The sequence below is a fragment of the Pecten maximus genome, chromosome 2 (assembly GCF_902652985.1).
Source record: "Pecten maximus chromosome 2, xPecMax1.1, whole genome shotgun sequence".
Classification (NCBI taxonomy): domain Eukaryota; kingdom Metazoa; phylum Mollusca; class Bivalvia; order Pectinida; family Pectinidae; genus Pecten; species Pecten maximus.
Window position 1 is genome coordinate 26,293,042 of NC_047016.1, and position 21,324 is coordinate 26,314,365.

A 21,324-nucleotide genomic window follows, 5' to 3' on the forward strand; every position below is an offset into this window, starting at 1 on the left:
CAACTACCTTCTCTAAAACCCCTAAACTAATTTCAATGAAATTTTGCAGAAATTTTCCTTGACCAAAGGTAAACCAACATTTTGAATTATAGGGCCCCTGCTTCCCAGGGACTAGCCCGAGTTTCCTCTGGCCCTGACACCATGTCTGGTGTAGGGCCAGAGCACACTACTATATGTCAGTATATGAAAACGTGGAATTATCCGACACCGTTTTCAAAAATTTCACAAAATTCCATACTTGACTCGACGCCATATTTCTTTGTAGGTCCTGGGCGGCCTAATTACCCTAATCAGTGCGCGATGGAGCGAAAAGAAAAAAAAATACAACATTTATTTTTATATATTTTACCGCTTATAATTTATAAATAATGAATTTTTGAATTGAATATAACAGGGTTTGGGAAATAATAAGCTTAGTTTTCTTAATTTAAACTATGTAAGAAGAAAAACACAATAAATGATATGTGGTCTTTCCGGTCCATTGCGTTCTGATTCGGGTGGTTAGTTGTACTGTCACTTACAAAATGGCGGGTCAACAGTATGAAATTTTGACAAGCGTAAAGGGAGGGTCTATACGGATGGAATATAAACACCTAAGTGGGACTAAATGGGTGTTCTGGGGTAAATAAATATCTCATTTATCCATATATGTAAGGTAGGTGTTATGTCACTCCCGATTTTATTGTATTTGCACCAGATTCTTAGCAACACCAAACGGTGTCGGATAATTCCACGTTTTCATATAGTAGTGCACTCTGGCCCTACACCATACATGGTGTCAGGGCCAGAGGAAACTCAGGCTACCAAGGGACCTGATCAGAGGTGGGGCAAAAAGTGGTGAAATTTATTGAAGTTTAAAATATCTTCTTCTCTATACCCAGAATGAGATATGTGAAGTATAATTATTTATTTTGAAAATTCAGTATTATGATGTCAAATTATATCTAATTTGAAATCATTTTTGACAAAGGGACGAATGAAGTATAATGATTTATACTTCAATATTTCAATATAAATCATTATACTTCATTCGTCCCTTTGTCAAAAATGAGTTCAAATTAGATATAATTTGACATCATAATACTGAATTTTCAAAATAAATCATTATACTTCATATGGTAGAATCAAATATTTTTCATAGAAAGGTCTTGAGATTTACCACATTGTGAATATCAGGACCATGGGGTTTCACATTTCCCCCTTGGGAGGGGATAACATTTACAATAGTTTATAAAGGGAAATCCCATTTTAAGCATCATTTTTTTTATTGCAATTGGAAATAAATGAAACTTGGTTAAAATTATCAATATAGTATCACATTTTGGCCCATGACTGACCCCTAGGACTGATTGGCTGGGCCAAAATCGGTCAAACTGACTGAAATATATTATAATTCAGGTGATCGTTAGGCCCATGGGCCTCTTGTTAAGTAACTTAGTTCATCACATTTAACTATAATTTACAATGAAAAAAATTAACTCACCAGGGCAGGTAAGTGAAAAAATACAAAGGGAAGATCCAGTTTATTAGGGGTATCCACAGGAGTATTGATTTAAAAATTTATGAAATTAATTTGTTTTTAGATAATGTAATTCATCACCATATATACCAGTAACTTGTATTTCATCTGAGACTATACAAGTCATCTACCCCTTCTAATGTCAAAGTAATGATTCTTAGCATGATGTATGTAAAATATTCATTGAATGGAGGTTGCATTTCATTTGCAAGGGTATAGCAGCAGGTTCCGTTACAAATTATCATGTATTCATGATGTTTTGATCATTTAGAAATAAACTTTCAGCTTTAAGTATTTTTCTCAAAATGATTTTCAAATATATAATGACCTTTGATTATGTCTTAACATAATACATTGTAGGTCTATATATATGTCTTCTCTAAAATATGTGTCTAATTGGAAAACTTCAGACTTGATTATCATTCATATTTTATGACAATTGAACAAAAGTCTGGGCATCGATTTTAAAAGATTTTCCTAGCTGCTAACAAACAGTATATTTTGTCAGCTGTTTCCAGAAGCAAAGGTAGAAATGATTTATTCATGAAAGATTTCCAATTCTACATTATATAGAACAGTGTCTTAAAGCTTTTCAACATGTCACATGCTTGCAGCTAGCCAGCCACTGTAGCAGATTATATATAGTCACAGGTGTAACCTTGGTAACATGTGATTTTCAGATTTATGATATATATAAGGTCCATTATAATTCAATATTAATACATCTGACATGTTCTCTCCTTCGGCAACAGCTTGTATAATTGAGCCCGTGTACTTTGTGTCCAGTCTGACATCACTACAGCTAGAATATTTTTTTGCATGTGGATTCGAAAAGAAAATTTGTTGGTGACAGATTTAAGTTCAGAAAGGAATTATAGGGTATAATATCCTTGTGTAATGCATACATTTCCTATCTTCCGCATGATATACCACCGAATAATTTGTATTTGATATACTATTTATAGAATTACAAATTGTACCTGTGCCTGTGGGAGATTCATGTTAATACCCGTAGTCTATGATGTCATCATTATGAGGTACTGTCTTGACTGAGAATTTCTTTTTGCTTAGTCGATAGAGTGTTCAACTGGTAAGCCAGGGGCCCTGGGTTTTATCCCTAGGGAAGGTATTAATTAAATAAACTCTGTTACATTCATGATAAGGATATTAATTGGTACCAAATTACCAATCAAGGTTTATACAGGGAATTCTGTAGGTGTTTTTTATTCAGATTTTTGCCCTGTGTATTTATTGTTTTTATTAGCTCACCTGGACCGAAGGTCCGGTGAGCTCGTGTCATGGCGCAGCGTCCGTCGTCCGTCCGTCAACATTTGCTTCAAATCACTACTAGTCGAAAAGTTTTTATTGGATTTTTACCAAATTTGATCAGAAACATCCTTGGCGGTAGGGGATCAGATTTTACATAAATGGTGACTCTGACCCCCGAGGGGCCAGAGGGGCGGTGCCCAATAGGGGAAATTGAGGCAATTCCTTTAAATCGCTACTAGTCATAAAGTTAAGAATGGATTTGAACCCAATTTGGTCAGAAACATCCTTGGGGAAGGGGAACAGATTTTGCATAAATGGTGACTCTGACCCCCGAGGGGCCAAATTAAATGGGCGGGGCACAATAGGGGAAATAGAGGTAATTCCTTCAAATCCCTACTTGTCATAAAGTTATGAATGGATTTGAACCCAAGTTGGTCAGAAGCATCCATGGGGGATAGGGAACAGATTTTGCATAAATGGTGGCTCTGATCTCGAGGGGCCCAAGGGGTGGGGCCCAATAGGGGAAATAGACGTAATTCCTTCAAACCCCTACTTGTCATAAAGTTATGAATGGATTTGAACCCAATTTGTTCAGAAGCATCCTTGGGGGAAGTGGAACAGATTTTGCATAGTCAGAAAGTGATGAATGCATGTTCTAAAAACAATTCTTGAGGTCTTTCAGACCCTTAGAGAGTCTGGACTTCGTTATTTCTTTAAAGCAGTTGGGATCCCCATACTATAACCATACATGTATATAGCATGGTTTGAGATTTACAAATAAAACAAATTGAACATGAACATTAGTTTGACATTTGGTCGAATCCAACAAGGTGAGCGATACAGGCCCCATGGGCCTCTTGTTTTAAAATATGGATGATGGTCCCATTATAAATTACAGGAAAAGATAGTGATTTCTGCAGATGTGAGTAAGTTATCTCATTTCAAACTGTTGAATTGATGTCACTAATCGTATATTGACTAATCATTTCAGGTTCTGGTTCCCACTCATTATGGTGCAAAGCAGAATGCAAAGGGGCTCATTATGGAAATTGATGATCTGAAGGAATTGAAGAAAACTCTCCGCACCAAAACTAACCTCTTAATTATATTTGCAAAATCAGGTAATCAAGTCCAAAGTGTTGTGTTTATAGGCAGTTTTCAATCCTTGTAATGTTGACAGTCAATGTCCGGGGAAAGAATGGGTGTCCAGTGATTATAGGGTCTTTCATGGGCCATTTGTCAAGTGCAAGGTATTTTCTTAATCTGCATATAGAAACATCCTTTCCATCACCTATATGTATAATTATGTACTTAAAGGTATTACCAGGTAGTCCCCCACCGGGAACTGGATGAGGAGAGACTGTAGTTTTGCATTGTGTCCATTCATACTCCTGTCTGTCCATCCATAAGTTCTTCCATTTGTCTAACCCTCTGTTCTTCCTTCCATCTGTCTGCACCTTTATATTGTGCAGGTTCTATCACCTAAACTGCATGTCATTGAAACTTAATACCTTGGGGCATGGGTCTGTCAACATAGATGAAGTGGTGTGTCATGTACCAAAAGTAGGTCACTCTGACCTAAATTTTGACCTTTGACCTACATCAAAGAAAATTTTGTCCAGCCCCTACCGCCTACACTACTAATTTCATGTCAAGAGTTAGTCATTTTTATTTACATTCTAATATTTTACCGCCGTTAGAGAAAAAGTTTGTTTGATCCTGATCTCCAGCACTTGTGACCGGAATTTCCTAATTGGGATATATGGGTTCATCTTAATTAATTGAGCATGAGTTAACTTGAATTGATCTCCTGGTTCCACCTACTAAAAATAGTAATATTACTGAATTCATTCACATTTATACCATCAAATGCATAGGAAGTATTGAATATGGTGGGTCTGTCAAACATTCTGTGTCTAGAAAAATTATTGGTTTCTGCACAGCTTCATCATCTGTGAATTCTAAGAATATGATTTCACATTACCCCGCGTACGTTGGAGGCTGTAATTCACCCAATTCCATTATCTTGTTTATGTAAAATAATTTGATTTTATACATCTATTTCAATTCTTGTATACCACTGATTTGACAAAAGTTACTTTGAAATTTGTTAAACAACTGTCACTGTGATAATTAATTTAAATTTCACCTTCTTTATTATGTAAATATTCTGTCCGTTCTGCATAAACAAATTCTACACAATATAATAATTCATACTTACAGAAAAAGCAATGTCCAATTCCATGTCCTTGTTCACTGATGTTGCCACAGAGATGAAAGGAAAGGCAACTCTGGCATTTGTGGACTGCAGGTATGCTGAAACTGTTTTAGTCTGATTATTTTTGCTTGTTATTTTACACTGGTTCTGTAATATTGTTAGTACAATGTTGTATTCTCTGTATTATGCACTTGATTACTTTCAGCACTGAGCATCCATAATTATAAACAATTGTTTTGCAAACAAATAGAAGATATTGAAGATAATCAAATATTTTTTGAGTTAAAACTGAGAAGCTGTATTTTCTATTAAGCTGTATTTATTTTACACAGATTATGAAATAAAGTTAACTTAATTTTAAACTTGTTGGCTGGCACTAATAAGTGTTGTTTGTGGGGATAGTGTGGTGGAGCACCGGGGTGGTAATGTGATTGAAACCAGGTGATCTCAAGTCTTTTCATGTCCCGCGGGGAAGACCAGGTGATCTCACGTCTTTTCATGTCCCGCGGGGAAGCAAGGTCATCTTGGTTATGACTTGGATTATTCTGCTACAATAAACTCATGCAAATATACTTTGTTGTTTGTGACACAAATGACAGAGAGGAGTTTTGTGGGTTTTCAACAATCTTCGACCACCTGACCACTGCATATTTTCTGTAACCACACCACTAGGAAAAAAAATGTACAAAGAGCTCTCCTCTGAAATTCATTTTGGTTCCAGGATCCAGGTTTTGCTGTATCATAATTTATAAGATTAATCTAGATTAGAATTAGATTTATTTGTGGTCTCGTGTAACAGGATTATATGACAATATACTACATATACTTGTCAGGTATGTGCATGTTATTTAATATCATATATCATAGCTCCAGGTTTATTATCCCCTCGCGACGAAAGTCGGGGAGAGGATATAGCGATCCGTTCGTACGTACATAAGTACGTACGTATGTTCACTTTTTGTCAGCGCTCTTGCGACTTCATTTTTGAACGGATTCTGACCAAACTTCATATATGGGTCCAGCATGGGAATACCTCGAACGAGTTTGTGTTTCAGGGTGCCAAGGTCAAGGTCACCGTTACTATTTATAGAAAATCTTTGTCAGCACTCTTGCAACTTCATTTCTGAACGGATCCTGACCACACTTCATACATGGGTCCAGCAAGGGAATACCTCGAACGAGTTTGTGTTTCAGGGTGCCAAGGTCAAGGTTAAGGTCACCGTTACTATTTATAGAAAATCTTTGTCAGCGTTGTTGCGACTTCATTTTTGAATGGATCCTGACCATAATTATAATAACTGTCAGGAAATGAAGTTGCTAGTGTGATGCGTAACCAGATACTGTTGAATGCATTACAATATATACCATATTTATCTGGCAATGAGCCCATGCCTGATAATAAGCCCATCCATGTCTATTGCAGTTCAGTGCAAATGACAACTGATGTTATTTCAATGTCCTGCAATAACCCCACCCCCCATTTTGCGTCAGAGTTCATGTGTTAGCACGCGAGGGGATTTGTATCGTTTGCGATGCCTTGTATAATAGTTACTTTGGTACATACATTAGGCACCTTTATTGGGTTAGACATCATATTTAGCTAAGTTCCTCTCGATGCAGGAGAGATTGACGATTTGATATCTTTTTTTTTTTCAGTGAAAGCAAGAAGCTATGTAAGAATCAGAAGGTCTCCCCAAATCCTATGGAACTGAAGCACTTTAAGTAAGTTTAATCTGAACTTAACCTTGAAGGCCAATGCTCATACACACAAAAAAAAATTACCTAGAACTGGGGTGTTAAATCCTGTGAGTCCTTAGACAATAGAAAATGTTAAACATCACTATGAAATTTTGAGTTGAGCAAGCATGGGAATTTTTTTTTTTTTTCAAAATCTGCTTTAGGAGTGTACCACAAATAGGCAATCACTCAACTATAAATTAACAGATGATTACTGGTAAGCAATGCGAGTGTTGTAGCTGCTAAAATTATTCATATTTATGGGAATGTAATTTAATATACTGTATATGACCTAATAATGGCACCTGCCCTAATAAGGGCGCCCCTACATTTTTTTCCAAGAAAAAAAATTCTTTGATTGTCAAAATGGTGTTCAAAAGTAATAATTAATGTGAAATGTTTTGCTACTTTATGTGTTCAATATTCTTCAGCAAATTAAGTAACTGGAACACAAGTTTTTGCCACATTTTGTCTATTCCTACAAGTGTCAGTGCAAAGTGCACCCGAAACTAAACACATACAAATAATAACTTACCATCTTTATTTGAAGATAAAGTAAAAGACTTCATTCATGTTGTTTACTAACTGTTGTTCAGAACAGAAATCTAGTTAGAGACATTGTAAATCAATTATTAGGTCAAAGAAAACGATGTCTGATATGATCTGGGAAATCACATGTGTCTATAAATAGAACACAAAAGAGTTCCATTGGAACATAAATGGTGGAACACACGTTCTCTGGTCTAAAGAACAGCTGGCATGGTTTACAATTTTACAGGAATATTCAAGTGGTGTTTAAGCTTAATATATGAAAATGAATAGATATCTTCATCTGGAATATTTTATGACTGAATATTTTACCGTTCCACAGCCTTGGGTATTCTGCTATAAGGTATAGTCTGTTTCATAAAACTTCAGAAAAACGAATCTTAATAAGGGCGCCCCCGCTCTCAATTACCAGCGCCCTGCGCCCTTATTAGGTCATATACGGTGTAGCATATCTCTAAATGTGCACTAAATATTTCAGAGATGGCAGTTTCAACAAAGAATACGACAGAAAAATGGTGAAGAGGGTTAGTATAAATCGACCACATCCAAGGCGACTTTTTAAATATTTTCAGAATTGAATTTGTTTTTAATATGTATAAAATTGAGGCTGCAGTGTCTGTAAGCATTAAGTTGATTTTTTTTAATGAAAATTATCATGCATTTATATCTGAGACAGAAATAAGTTTAAAATCTAAAATAATTTGTTTGCCAATTCTTAAATTGGGTAATTTTTTGCATTGCAAAATCAGTTTTTCAAATAACTTATAAAATCACCTTCACTTTAAAGTGAATAAATAAGTAAATTTATTCAGACATTAAAAAGCTTCCTTTCCATGGAAAAGTGTAGAATTTGATTTAAGATGAATGTATGAAATTTCAGTCGATGGTTAACTTCCTGTTGGACCCTACAGGAGATATTCCTTGGGAGGAGGAGCCTGACGCAGGAGATGTTGTACATGCCGACACACCCCAGGTACTTAGTTTTGATACCTCAGGGAAAAACAACAGTTGTGATACCTCAGGCAGAAATAAATAGTAAACCATTATTTCATCATTGTATAATCTTTGTACCAATAATGGATCGCAATTGGTAAAGAAGAAAATTTAGATTGAATATGATTAATAATATAATGTTATGACTAGAGTTCACAAGGGATATTGCAAAAATCACATGTATTAAATTTAAAAAATGTTAGCAATTCTTTTAGACCTATCACCTAAATGTTATCACTTATAAGTACTCTCCCTGGGTCACCTCTTGCTCCTGATTTACTACTGGCTCCCTGATCCACACCAACCTCCAGCCAGCAGCTGGCCCAACATCAACTACCTGGGCCACCAATGACTGACCCCTGGCCTACTTTGGACCTCTTGACCCAGCACCAATCCCCCTTGCCCAACACCGACTCCCAGGCCCACCACTGACTGACCATCTGACCTAACATCAACCCCAGCCTTGACCCACTTTTAACCTGTGTTGACCCAACATCAACCACTACTGTCCCCAGCCACCTGACCCTGGCCAAGACTGATTTACCTCTTCAGCCAACATACAACTCCTGACCTTGATCGAACACCAGTTTTAACCCTTAGCCCATTAACAACTTCTTGGCCTATAAGCAAACCCTTTGGCATTACAACTAACCTATGGCCGCCAGCAGATGTAACAATCATATGTAGAATATCCCAGATGAATTCTGGATTCATTAGCTTGACATGCCTTATATGGTTGTATTTTTTTCCAGAGTTTTAACAAATTACTGAAAAAAGAAAAAGGTCCAATGTTGGTGATGTTCTATGCTCCATGTAAGTGTTAACCCAATAGTCCTTTACTGTGTTTTAATGTACCACCTTATTTTGGTCAGATTGTGTATTAAGGGTTATCATTTTAGAATAAAAGTTACAGCAAACCGGACAAAAAATATTAGATAGCAATAAATTAAAGGTGAACAAATATTTTTACTTCGTGTAAAAATCTGTACTTTCAAAAAGCTCTGATTCAAACACATAAAACAAGCATTAAACCATGATTTTGAAGGTTAAGCAGTTTTCAAAAGTGTTATAGAGAACTAATTTTCATTACAATCTTTCTTTTGCAGGGTGTGGATTCTGTAAGAGGCTCAAGCCTGACTTTTCTGCTGCAGCAACAGAGATGAAGGGAAAGGCTGTGAGCACACTTGCACTATCAATTTATATACAAATTACTTTCTCATCTTGTTAATCTGCTAATCATTTGATGTCTTAATGATTTTCTTATTCAGATATTGTAAACACTTATCTGATTGTGTTTATTAGATATTCGATTAGAGTGCTGATAGCATAGGAGATATATGTGAAATAATCATGATCTTTATATGAAACTTACGAAATGTGTGGAAAACTAATTATGAATACTAATTACAAAATGTTAATGTGTAATACTGAAACCTGTAATGTCTTGCATACCAGTAATTAAAGTTTGAAAATTCATAATAATGTATTTGAAATTATGGGCAATAGTTTTGAACTAATGGCTTTTATTTTGGAAGTGGAATGGAAATTTTTCATGTTTTAATTAATTATTTATGTTCCCTCAGTAACATGATTTACAATGTTTACTGTCTGTGTATGGGCCATCATTCTGTCTACCTTACAGGTGTTGGTGGGTATAGATGTAGACAAGCCACAACAGATGCAGCTCAGAATGGACTACAATATCACAGGATTTCCAACAATCTATTACTTCGAGTATGTCATTTCTTGTAACTACAGGTTTATATAGCTGAACTTGTGAAATGTTGATGTGCAACATTTGTACAGTCTGTACTCTCACTGTTAATCATCCAGATGTGTGACCTGTAAAGTGTGTGTAAATATTAAAATAGATGTTTAATTTGTATGGGGAAGCAATCAAATTGTCAACAGGATTCAGCTGCACTTTATTAATACACAGATGAATAAGGAAACAATGTAATACAAAATAGATGTTTTACCTAATAGTATGTTTATGTAAGTCTTGCTTGAATTTCAATCAATTCATTTTATTGACTTTAAGCTTTACAGCTCATCAGTACATATAACATGTATACAATACAATAAATTGGCGATCACTGCAATATAGCAGTGAAGTATCAATATAGAGAATGGACAAACAAATTTAGACTATAAATTTATCACAGTGTGCTGGTACAAAACATTAACTCAAATCTTAGGACCTTAAAGGAAGGATTCAAAATAGTCAGATTGGTTAATATATACTGTATATTTATGCCAACAGTCATGGTGTCATCTTTAACAGACACACATATGTATGCTGGAATAAACTGGCTTTCATGGATAGAAAGGCGATAATCCTTCTTTATCTGAACTGTTTATTTCATTATCCTTCATCCTCCTCTCTTTTCTGGTGAGCAGGTGTAATTATTTTGATGTGATTTAGACAGAAAAAATTAGTTTATCAATTTTTGGCGGAAAAAAATTCCCAAGATCAAATAATTATCCTTGGATTATCAGTTTATATAATTAATGGTAAGAAACTTAAAACCCTTTCAACCCTAAGAAACTTTAGTGGACTCTGCCATTCATTCATCACCAGAAGTCCAATATGGTCAGTAGGGGTGAAAGGGTTAAAACCCTAACAAAAAGGGATAAATGAAGTGAAACAAAAATGCCATTTTACAATATAAATTATATGAATTAAGGCTTAATGTTTTAGCTTCTTACCAACTGATAACTGAACATTGTAGTAGAAGATTTATTTACATGTAGGGATTTGTTTTCTCTCATCTGCACATGAATGCATTTTACGATACAATGTCTGCAACATTGTTTAGTTGGCAAAAGCATACTGGGTAGTTGCACTATCATGGGGTCACAACTTACAACAGCTAAAAATATATCACAACTCAATTCACCAATTGTATTTTTTATACAAGAAAATGTCAACATTATGACCTTGTAAAAGTAATTTGATGCAACTTGACCGACAGATTGATAAATCATATGTTGTATTTGCAGAAAAGGCAAAAAACTTTATCTTTATGGAGGAGAAAACAATAAAGAAGGGATTGTTTCTTGGTTGAAAAAGTAAGTATTTCGCATTTATAATATCTGCCAGTTTATGTTGTTTGTGTCATTGATTTGTCTTTTTTTAAAATTTTCTTGGATGAAATTTGGATTAAATTCAGTCATTATCTGTTGAGTCTCCTGAAACATCAGAAGATTGTCCATTGCACAATCAGTTGGTGCCATTTTGAGTATTCCCTTGACAAATGTAGGTTAAAGTACAAATGTAAAAGTCCTTTATAAATCATTGACTCATACATTTGATGAGTCCTTGAAATGGTGACAGTGTATTTTGTTATAGCATAAAGATCATCCTTGAAATCTAAGGATTATATTCTGAATAGTTACATATAGGTATCTCATCATACATGAATACACAACCCCTGGAAATTTGAGGATGCATATAGGTGACTGTCTGCCATTTCAGATTTGTCCCAAATCCAGAAATTGACCTTTCAGAGCTTCTTGTTGATGATTACACATGTTAAGTTTATATTTCACAATTCTTATCACTTACATTATAGAAGAATTTCAAAACACAAAAGTATGTCACAAGTAGAGTGTTAACCTGTGCTACACCTATGCTAATTTCATATGACTCTGATATACTGGCTAAATGGCCATTCATAGATAGTACGTCCTACCAGTGCAAGTAGCTATACTCCACTGGATCCATTCACACACCAACACCAACCTACATTTCACAGCTACATTTGTACAAATTATTACACAGAGCCTGATAGCCTTGACCACTGGACACACCTATACAGTAGGAATAGCTAGACTGATCAATACATTACTCACATAAACATACAGGATGTGCCCCCACAAGGAGCTCTGGATGAATACACAGGTGCAGTAACCTATTGCCAGTCATGTACATATGACACATCTCAATCAACATTTCATACCTAGTACTATAACCGGTACACAACCAATTATAATTTCTGATTATCAGAATAGATGGGTGGCCGGGTGATGCAATGTTATTTCACTTGCCTTCACCTAGGAGATCAGGGTTTGATTTTCTGATCGGGCATGAAAAAATATGGAGATACCTGCTAGACCATCTAAGTTTTCTCCAAGTACTGCGGTTTCCTCCAACAATAATTAAGAACCCTCATATGTTTCCCTTGTGGTCATATAAGAGTGATCAGTATAAGTTGATTTAACTTGTTTCAAATTTGATTTAAATTAAGTACAGTTAACATTAATTTTATAGAGAGTAGAGTGTCCCATATCCAAATCATATGTTAACATTGTGTGTGAGATTTCCAAGCAGCAGGTATGCCTACTATTTTAGGTGACAAAACAGATGTAAGGTAGACTGAAAGTTTTAATACAGTATTTGGTGTTCTGATATGCAGATTTCTGCTATTAAATTATATTACATCTGATTCATAAGATATACTTCAGAAGCATTCTGACGACACACAATCATATATGTTAATGTGTTAGAAGTTTTGTTTCTTCAATTTGATATGTAATATCAGTCTTGTTAAAAAAAAATGTTACTGCGATTTGAAGTATAATATCAGTCTTGTTAAAAAATACCAAATTTGAAGTGTTATGTAAATTTTGTCCTCAATATTTCAGTCCTGGGCCTCCATCAGAGAAGCCCAAAGAGGCAGAATGGGCTGATGAGCCATCAGATGTCGTCCATTTAACTGAGGGTAATTTTAATGAGTTCCTGAAGACACACCCCTCTGTATTGGTCATGTTTTACGCGCCATGTAAGTTTATTTATTTTACCAACTATTGTAAAAATGCTAAAATGTCAAATTATCCATTATCATGTTATCCAGCTGGTTCTGTTCCAGTAAAATATCTATCATACAGGGCTATAAGAAAATAAAAGAAATAAAGAAATTCTCTGCATTGTGAACTCTGAAGGAAATGCTCTCATTGATGTCTATGTATTGTACTGTTGAATAAATCTCTTCAATTAGCAGTTCTTGTTTCATAAACCTGTCAGTGAGTTTAAATGACCATATCTCCAGAATTGATTTCTGATAGGATGTAATTAATGAATGTTCAATTATTTCAGGGTGTGGCCATTGTAAACAAATGAAGCCAGATTATGCAAAAGCTGCTGAAAAGTTAAAGGAGGAAAATGTAAGTGATTGTTATGGAGGTCTACTGTGTTACTCTTTGTGGGCTGAGAAGGAATCCCTATACAGAGCAAAATACTCTTAAGTAAAAGTGCTGCTAAAATATGAATGTGTACAATACCGTATTTTATCGGGTATAAGCACAGGAGGAATTGTGCACTAAATATGGACAGAAGTGAGGGATGGGGTTATTCTCTACTTGCCACTATCTTAGATTGTATGTAGGAGGATTGTCTGATATACATCTATAATAAATAATCTAGGATTGAAATATGTAAAAAAAAAAAGTAATTCAGTACATTTTTTATTCCATTAAGATTGTTTTCAAAGAAATGGATTCCTCATCAGATGGTGCTAGGTTTACTACATCATCTTAAGTTAGGCAACATATTTTGGTTAAACTTTTATCTCTGTTACTTAGGTAATAAATTTTATCATAAACTGTGGTTCATTTATAGTACAAATCAAGGTCAGTGTAACCTATATTTTCTTCTTTCACTGACTCTTATAAGAATAGCTTTATTTCTTTGTTTTGTTTAGTGTTGCATTTCAATTAAAGCAAGAGAATATCATGTGTATTTAAAAACCATTTTGTAATATTGTAAGGCTTTAGTACTATGTGATGCAACTCATTTTCACCAGATTGAAGGTGTGATAGCGGCAGTGGATGCCACGAAAGAGAAAACTGTTGGGGACCAGTTTAACATCAAAGGATTTCCAACAGGTATAGTATTGTAGTTCAAACAGGTGTAAAATTCTTCTGTGTCAACTGCTCTGCTGATCATACTGTTTAATAATAATGTGACTTTCTCAACTATTTAAACTTCAGAATTGATAGTTGTTATTAACATATGATTTATTTGACTCATTTCACAAGATATATGTTGGTTGTTCAAAGATATGCCACTGACTTGTATGATTATGTAGTACTATTAGCTGTGTAATAAAAGCTATTACATAATAAACAGTACAATGTAGTATGTTGGATTGTATAAACATGCTTAACATGGTTTTGTATGACACATAATATATAGGCATTTGACAACATAATTTTAAATTAATTATTTAACAAGGTGATCACTGTGTAAACCTATTCCAGAGGTGACCAATATCAGACTCATATTAATGGTATTATGAAACAATGTCTTTTTTTTCTTTCATATGGCCTTGCTCTTTTCTGATATGAAGTTAAATATTTCAAGTAAGTACAATTTATTATTACATTTAACTAAAAAGAATTAATCATATGAAGAGTTTTTTTCTACTGCCAATTAATCTCAGGTTTATTAATTTTTTAAGAGAATATCCATGCTTTTGATAATGACAAATACATCAATAATTTATGCACATTTCATTTGATAACTTATAATGGGCTATTTCAGAAAAATGTCTATCCAACCAGAGGACTCCAGGTTTTTCAAACAAAGACTTCTATAGAAGTTATTAATTCAAAAAGTAATACATAAAAGGCTGCATTATCTCCGGGATCCTCCATCCCATTGGATATATGTTTTACTGGAATAGCCGACTAACTTTTCCTTGATTGTGAATGTTATTGATGAAATTACATAAGTGTTGTATATCTTTTTCAGGGATGGTGAATTTGCATTTGATGTTAATGAAAGAACAGAAGAAAAAATAGTAGAATTTATGAAAGAGTAAGTATTCATCAACATCTATTTATATATTTGCACAAATGGTGTGTAATCTTGATATAAACATAAGGTCCAACCCACATCATACAAACTCTGATCAATAAAAACTATATAAAAACTTGCTTAAATTGAATGAAAATTAAATCCCCTGCAAATTGTGTTTATTATTCTTATATTGTTTATCCACGTAATACAAATCGGTTACAATGAAAACCTGGTGACCTAGAAACAAGTGTTACTGATCCACGGCCTGTGAATGCCTTGACAAGTTATATAAAATCATTTGTACCAATCCAAGCTGATGTTGATGATCGTGTTTTCAAAAGTTTGACAGACTTGGATATATTTGTTAGCAAGGTCAGTTCTGATCGAGTTAAACAGACACTAGTCAGTGATTTTTCTCAGCTGCGTGATTTGACTCAAGGTATTTGTAGACCTAAATAAAAAATACCACATACATTCAATGTACAATTTCAAATTTTTGATTTTTGATAATGATAAAATCAATATGTGGTTTAGTTTATTTTTTAATATAAAAAATGTACCGTGAAACTTGTGTTTACAAAGTGTACATGTTGCTGTTCATGCATGGTGTGACACATTGGAAATACGTCCCGACATAATACGAAGCCCATATAGAAAGAAAGCATTTGAGTGGTCCCTAGAAATTTGTCTTAACAGGGTAGGACTGTACAACTAAAAAAAAATTCCAAATACAGCAAAGACAGCCTTTTCATACTATTAGAAAGTCACTTATGCAAACATTGGCATAACCAAAAAAGATTTCTTTTTCATAGATAATCAGAGTTTTGGTACATTCTGGTTGTATAACTTCAGAGTATCAATTAAACCTAATATATACCTTTAATAACATTATATGGGGCAAAGAAGTAATTCAAACAGTGTAAACAATAAGGTTTGTTAAATTTTCGAGGCAATCCGCCCCTTTATCAAAACACAAAAAATCACAAATACAATCACATAATATATATAAGAAGTACTGGAAATACAATAAAATACAATAAGAATAATGTTTTAGTAACTGGAGAAACCACAATGAACCCCTTTAATAACATTAGATATACTTTGACACCATTGTTTATAAGCTTATATTATCATCAGATGTACTTGTTTATGTGATCTTAATATACCTAGACCTGTTTCTGCTCTGTTATATTTCTGTGCTTTTATTCCCTTGAACCTCTTTAGAGCTGATAACTTTATATTTGTGTATACACGTTAGTTATATCACCCTTCACCTCCACCCAAAGAGTTTAAAATTGTTTGTACTTATACATGTGTGGTGACCTAGTGGTTAAACAAAATAAAACAAATATACATGTGTTTCAGTTGTAAGGAACCCCTTTCATCTCCAACCCAGGGCCTATAATTGTATGTACTTCTGTATACCTGTGTTTCACTCCTAAGGAACCCCCTCCATCTCCACCCAGGGGCCTATAATGTACTTATGTATACCTTTGTTTCAGTCCTAAGGAACCTCCTCCACCTCCACCCCCAGAGCCTAAATGGGAAGAGATGGAAAGTGAAGTAGCTCACCTTACTGATGAAAACTTTAAACCTATGCTCAAGAAGAAGAAGCACGGCCTTGTTATGTTTTATGCACCATGTATGTTGGGTCTTTATTTAACTAGTTATTGTCGGGTTGCTGTATAGTATATGCTTGGAATATTGAGAAAGTTCAGACTTAATTAGGGCTTTTCACCAGTTGTTTTCATTATGTTTCTTATTCTTATTAGCCCACCATCATCAGATGGTGGGCTATTCAAATCGCCCTGCGTCCGTGGTCCGTCCGTCCGTCCGTAAACAATTCTTGTTATCGCTAATTCTCAGAAAGTGCTGAAGGGATCTTTCTCAAATTTCATATGTAGGTTCCCCTTGTTCTTATTATTCTTCTGCCGTTTTTGTGGTATATTAATCTTTTGATTGGTAAAGATGAGGCCAATTGTCTTTCAAGTATGTTGTTGGCCAAGGTATGAAGATGTGTCAAAAACTTTTAAAAGTAGGTCAAGAATCCAATATGGCCACCATGACATCATTCCTAAAAACTTCTAAATAATCATAACTCAAAAAGTATTTAAGATACAAATGTAATGTTATACTATTATGATACATTATGTCTAAGGCTAACTTTTATATAATTGCAAATTTAAGGTCAGAGGTCAAATAAAAAAGCTTGCTCAGGGTCAAGTTTGTCTATTTTTAGAAAATCTGTATTTTTCAGAATTTTTGAAAAATTCTTATTTTGATCGATGTAGTATATGTCATTTGGAGGATTTTGATGTCTTTAGTTTTTCAGGAACATTTGCTGTTAACGCGGTACACCATTTTGAATATTTATTGCTCTTTGGGGTATGCCCACAACTCACATTTTAAGTTTCTTCTCAAATTCTACAAGTGCGATTCAGCACAAACTTTAAGAAAAAGGACAATGAGATGATACTGACTAAATCTTGTTATTATGGGGACAGTCTGGTATCCAATATGGCCGCCATGACGTCATGTATTGAACATTTTTAAATGACCATAACTCAAAAAGGATTCATTTTACAGAGGTCATGTAATTATGTTATTTGTAGACAATGCCTGGCACTAACTTTTACTCACCAAAAGTTTTAAGGTGAGAGATCAAATAAACAAGTTAGCAATTGGGTCCAAGGTCACTAAATTTTCAACTTTTTGATTTTTTTAATTTTTCAATAGTGATCTATGCAGTATGTCATTCTGATGATTTTGTTACCTTCAATTCTTAAGCTCTTCCGGTTCATGTTGTACACCATTTTGAAAATTTTCATGATTGCACAATCATTGCTTAATCTTTAAATGACATCTTCTCAATAACCAAGAGACCGAGTGATATGATATTTGGTCTGTAGCATGCTTGAATGATGGTCTAACAAGTTTGTTTAAATGAATGACCTTGACCTGCATTCGAGATCATAAAGGCAAATGCTCCCTTAAGTTTGTCAAAGGGGTGAAAAGCCCGTCAAATTGTCCATGACAATTTCTAGTTAAAAGTGTTTTGGATGTTCATTTGGATTTTATCAATACAATTTTTATAAGTCGTGGAATAAACCTGGAATACATGTTAACAGTAACAACTATTGGTGAAAATCTTGTATAAAAGTTAACTGGCCTGACATTGCTTTGATGGTTGGAACGTAATTTATGAAAGTTGTTTAGTTGGTTGGAAAATCCTAGAAGATCACCTGTTCCTATCATTTCTTTATCAATTGGGTATTCCATCTGATTGAATAAAGGATCTGTTATTTTGGATATAATTATTTGATATTTGAAAATGTAGAATGTGTCCTGTCTAGAAATACATTATGACTCTTTTGTCAATGAACATTTTAATTCATGAATATTTCCAGGGTGTGGACATTGTAAAAAGGCTAAGCCAGAATTCATGCAGGCAGCTGCTAAACTTACAGATGATTCCAAGGTACAGTCACCTTTAATTATGTAATATTGTTACAATGTATAGGATTAAGCTTGATAGAATTGTAATTTTCAATAAATTATTCAGTTCAGGGAATACACTTTTTTACAAAATTGTTTTCTTGTTAATATATCATTTGGTATAGTAATGTTGGTAATTGGTTTGCAATTGTACTTCCTATAGCTATCCTTAAAGATGACAAATAAGTGTACATGTATTTTGTTTTCTCACATATGTTGAATTTCAGATGAATTCGCTTTTACATTTTTAGTCCAACTTACTGCAAGCAATTACCTACCTATATTTTCAAGTTAAAATTGTTCTGTATACCTGTATTTGATATGAAAATTTACAGTGATTTATTTGAATGCAGGTCCTGTTTGCTGCTATTGACTGTACTGTACATTCCACATCCTGTACTGCTCATGAAGTTACAGGTTACCCAACATTTAAATACTTCAAGTATGGAAAGTCTCCACAAAATTACATGGGAGGTAGAGAGGTAAGTAGAAAACATTTTCCCTAATATTTACCATCTTCGCTAGCCAAGGCTTCTGATTACGTTACACTCCACGAACCCTTGGTCGATATAGTCGTGTTTAAACCGTTGCGCTCTGGAATCCCAGGGCATCCAATCCCAGTACAGAGCTACCTGTCGACTATGTCACAGCATTTTACCTAAATACAGAGACGTACAATCTTTGGGGAAACATTCACAGTGTTTGATCAATTGATAGAAGTTATTGATCACATATCTCATCAAAATGACACAAGCCTACATGTGTGTTTGTAAATAGTGCATAGGCAATGGTCGTTTTGATTGGTCGAACATTTCATGCGCAAAGGGTGGTAATTTCAAATCTCTGCTAGAGGGCCAGAACTGACAACTATATCTGCCAAGGGTAAGTGGAGTGTAACGTAATCAGAACCCTTGGTTAACGAAGATGAATATTTACATGGGAGGTAGAGAGTTAAAGCATTTCCCCGATAAGGTACATGGTGGAACTTAGAAGAGTGAGGTTAGTAGAACATTTTTTTCTGATATTTACATGTAAGGTAGAGAATTAAGAAAAAAAAGCCTTTTTCACCAATATGTACATGGGGAGGGGGGAGGTGGGTATAAATGGGAAGAAATGTCCATGAATTGTAGGAGGTTAATTTTGTAATTTTGACTCTTGTTTGTAGGAAGTTGACCATTGTTTGTAGGAAGCATGACTTTATAAACTTGATGGGGACTATTTGTTTTGTCTTTGTAGGAGGCTGACTTTATAAACTTCATGAGTGACCCACAGAACCCAGGGGCCCCTCCACCAGCTCCTGCTGTAGAAACCCCAGCCCAACAGTGGGCAGAAGTGGTTGGTATGGAGAATTTACGATTCCTAACCACAGACGGCTTTGACAGTTTCATCCAGGAACACAATTCCGTCCTTGTCATGTTTTACGCTCCATGTAAGTATTGTAGAGGATTGTACAGTTCTGTGAGAAATCTTTGATTCAGCTAGAATCTTATCTTTGTGTCCGGTGCAGAACAGATCCAGCATTATAATTTATAGGAATTATAACTTCCTCTAATTTTCATTTATAGGAATTATAGCTTCCTCTAATTTACGAGTAAGAAGAGATGACCTAAGTGTGACAATCTACTACCTTGTATCGAATTGTCAGTCGTGACAAATCTACTACCTTGTATCGAATTGTCAGTCATGACAAATCTACTACCTTGTATCGAATTGTCAGTCCGTCTGACCATTGACAGAAACTTTATTGCCTTTGCCAGTAAAATATCTTTTCAACAGAGAGTTTAAATCCTCAAATAAACAAAAGTTCCCTGTATGGTGGATGATTGAGAAAATGCAAAGATTATCTATTAAATTGTACTGTTTCAGTTATCATTCTCTCTCTATCTCTGGTTTTGACAAACCTGGAACTCACCTGAATTCACCTGAATTCACAGGAATAGCTCGTCCAGGAACTCTCTTTCTCATTTATTTCTGTCTAAGGTAAAAACCAAGTGCTTCCCTAGAGATACATGTATACATTGTGCTTACAGGGACGTATAGACATAAGATTTTGAAATAGTGTTACATAAGTCAGATAAGGTATGTTGATTGATTGTCTGAATTGTGAAACAGTAACACATTTTAAAATGCTCAAAAGATATTTAATAGTAAGAAAAGTGTGTTTAGAGATTCTGCCTGTTTTCAGGGTGCGGACACTGCAAGTCAATGAAACCAGCCTATGGAGAGGCAGCTACTATTCTCAATGATCAGGAGGTAACAAAATATAGAAGATATCAATTTTACAATTTGTTTTATCTCTTGTTCAGATGTTAGCATTTTCTTACTTTCAATTATAAATTGTATGCATGTATTTGATTTGTCACTGTAAATTTGGGGAATATTTTCATTTCACATTTGAATTTTATCGCAATACAATGAATAACTATTAAAAGAAATAATTAATTTTGTATTAAGAATAGAAAATTTACAGAAATATACCCGATATGTAGAAATTCTCTCGAATCAATTTACTTTTCATTTCTTGTTTCACAATCAGTATAAATGTGATTCTGGGGACATATATATGCTGTTTCACTCTGACATGTAGCAATAAGAAGGGCTGTATTTGATTTACTAACAGATAAATGGAGTTTTAGCAGCAGTTGATGCTACCATAGAGTCCGATTTGGCGGCCAGGTTTGGAGTTAAGGGATACCCTACATGTAAGTTTAGATCACTGAGCTAGTGTTTAACACAATCCTA

The 21,324-nt window shown here is 34.5% G+C and overlaps 1 protein-coding gene across 1 annotated transcript in view; it reads left to right on the forward strand.

The window, feature by feature from the left end:
- The window catches only part of LOC117321655 (protein disulfide-isomerase A5-like), a 30,386-nt gene that overhangs the window by 2,891 nt on the left and 6,171 nt on the right, over positions 1 to 21,324 (forward strand). Inside the window, exons 2-21 of the mRNA XM_033876161.1 lie at positions 3,780 to 3,909; positions 5,012 to 5,099; positions 6,663 to 6,728; positions 7,771 to 7,816; positions 8,173 to 8,265; positions 9,038 to 9,098; positions 9,392 to 9,459; positions 9,928 to 10,019; positions 11,289 to 11,357; positions 12,933 to 13,069; positions 13,384 to 13,451; positions 14,090 to 14,171; positions 14,636 to 14,648; positions 15,040 to 15,105; positions 16,590 to 16,729; positions 18,495 to 18,565; positions 18,936 to 19,064; positions 19,819 to 20,011; positions 20,768 to 20,835; positions 21,203 to 21,284. Coding sequence (XP_033732052.1) covers positions 3,780 to 3,909; positions 5,012 to 5,099; positions 6,663 to 6,728; positions 7,771 to 7,816; positions 8,173 to 8,265; positions 9,038 to 9,098; positions 9,392 to 9,459; positions 9,928 to 10,019; positions 11,289 to 11,357; positions 12,933 to 13,069; positions 13,384 to 13,451; positions 14,090 to 14,171; positions 14,636 to 14,648; positions 15,040 to 15,105; positions 16,590 to 16,729; positions 18,495 to 18,565; positions 18,936 to 19,064; positions 19,819 to 20,011; positions 20,768 to 20,835; positions 21,203 to 21,284 — 1,762 coding nt within the window. The remainder of the gene's footprint in view (positions 1 to 3,779; positions 3,910 to 5,011; positions 5,100 to 6,662; positions 6,729 to 7,770; positions 7,817 to 8,172; positions 8,266 to 9,037; positions 9,099 to 9,391; positions 9,460 to 9,927; positions 10,020 to 11,288; positions 11,358 to 12,932; positions 13,070 to 13,383; positions 13,452 to 14,089; positions 14,172 to 14,635; positions 14,649 to 15,039; positions 15,106 to 16,589; positions 16,730 to 18,494; positions 18,566 to 18,935; positions 19,065 to 19,818; positions 20,012 to 20,767; positions 20,836 to 21,202; positions 21,285 to 21,324) is intronic.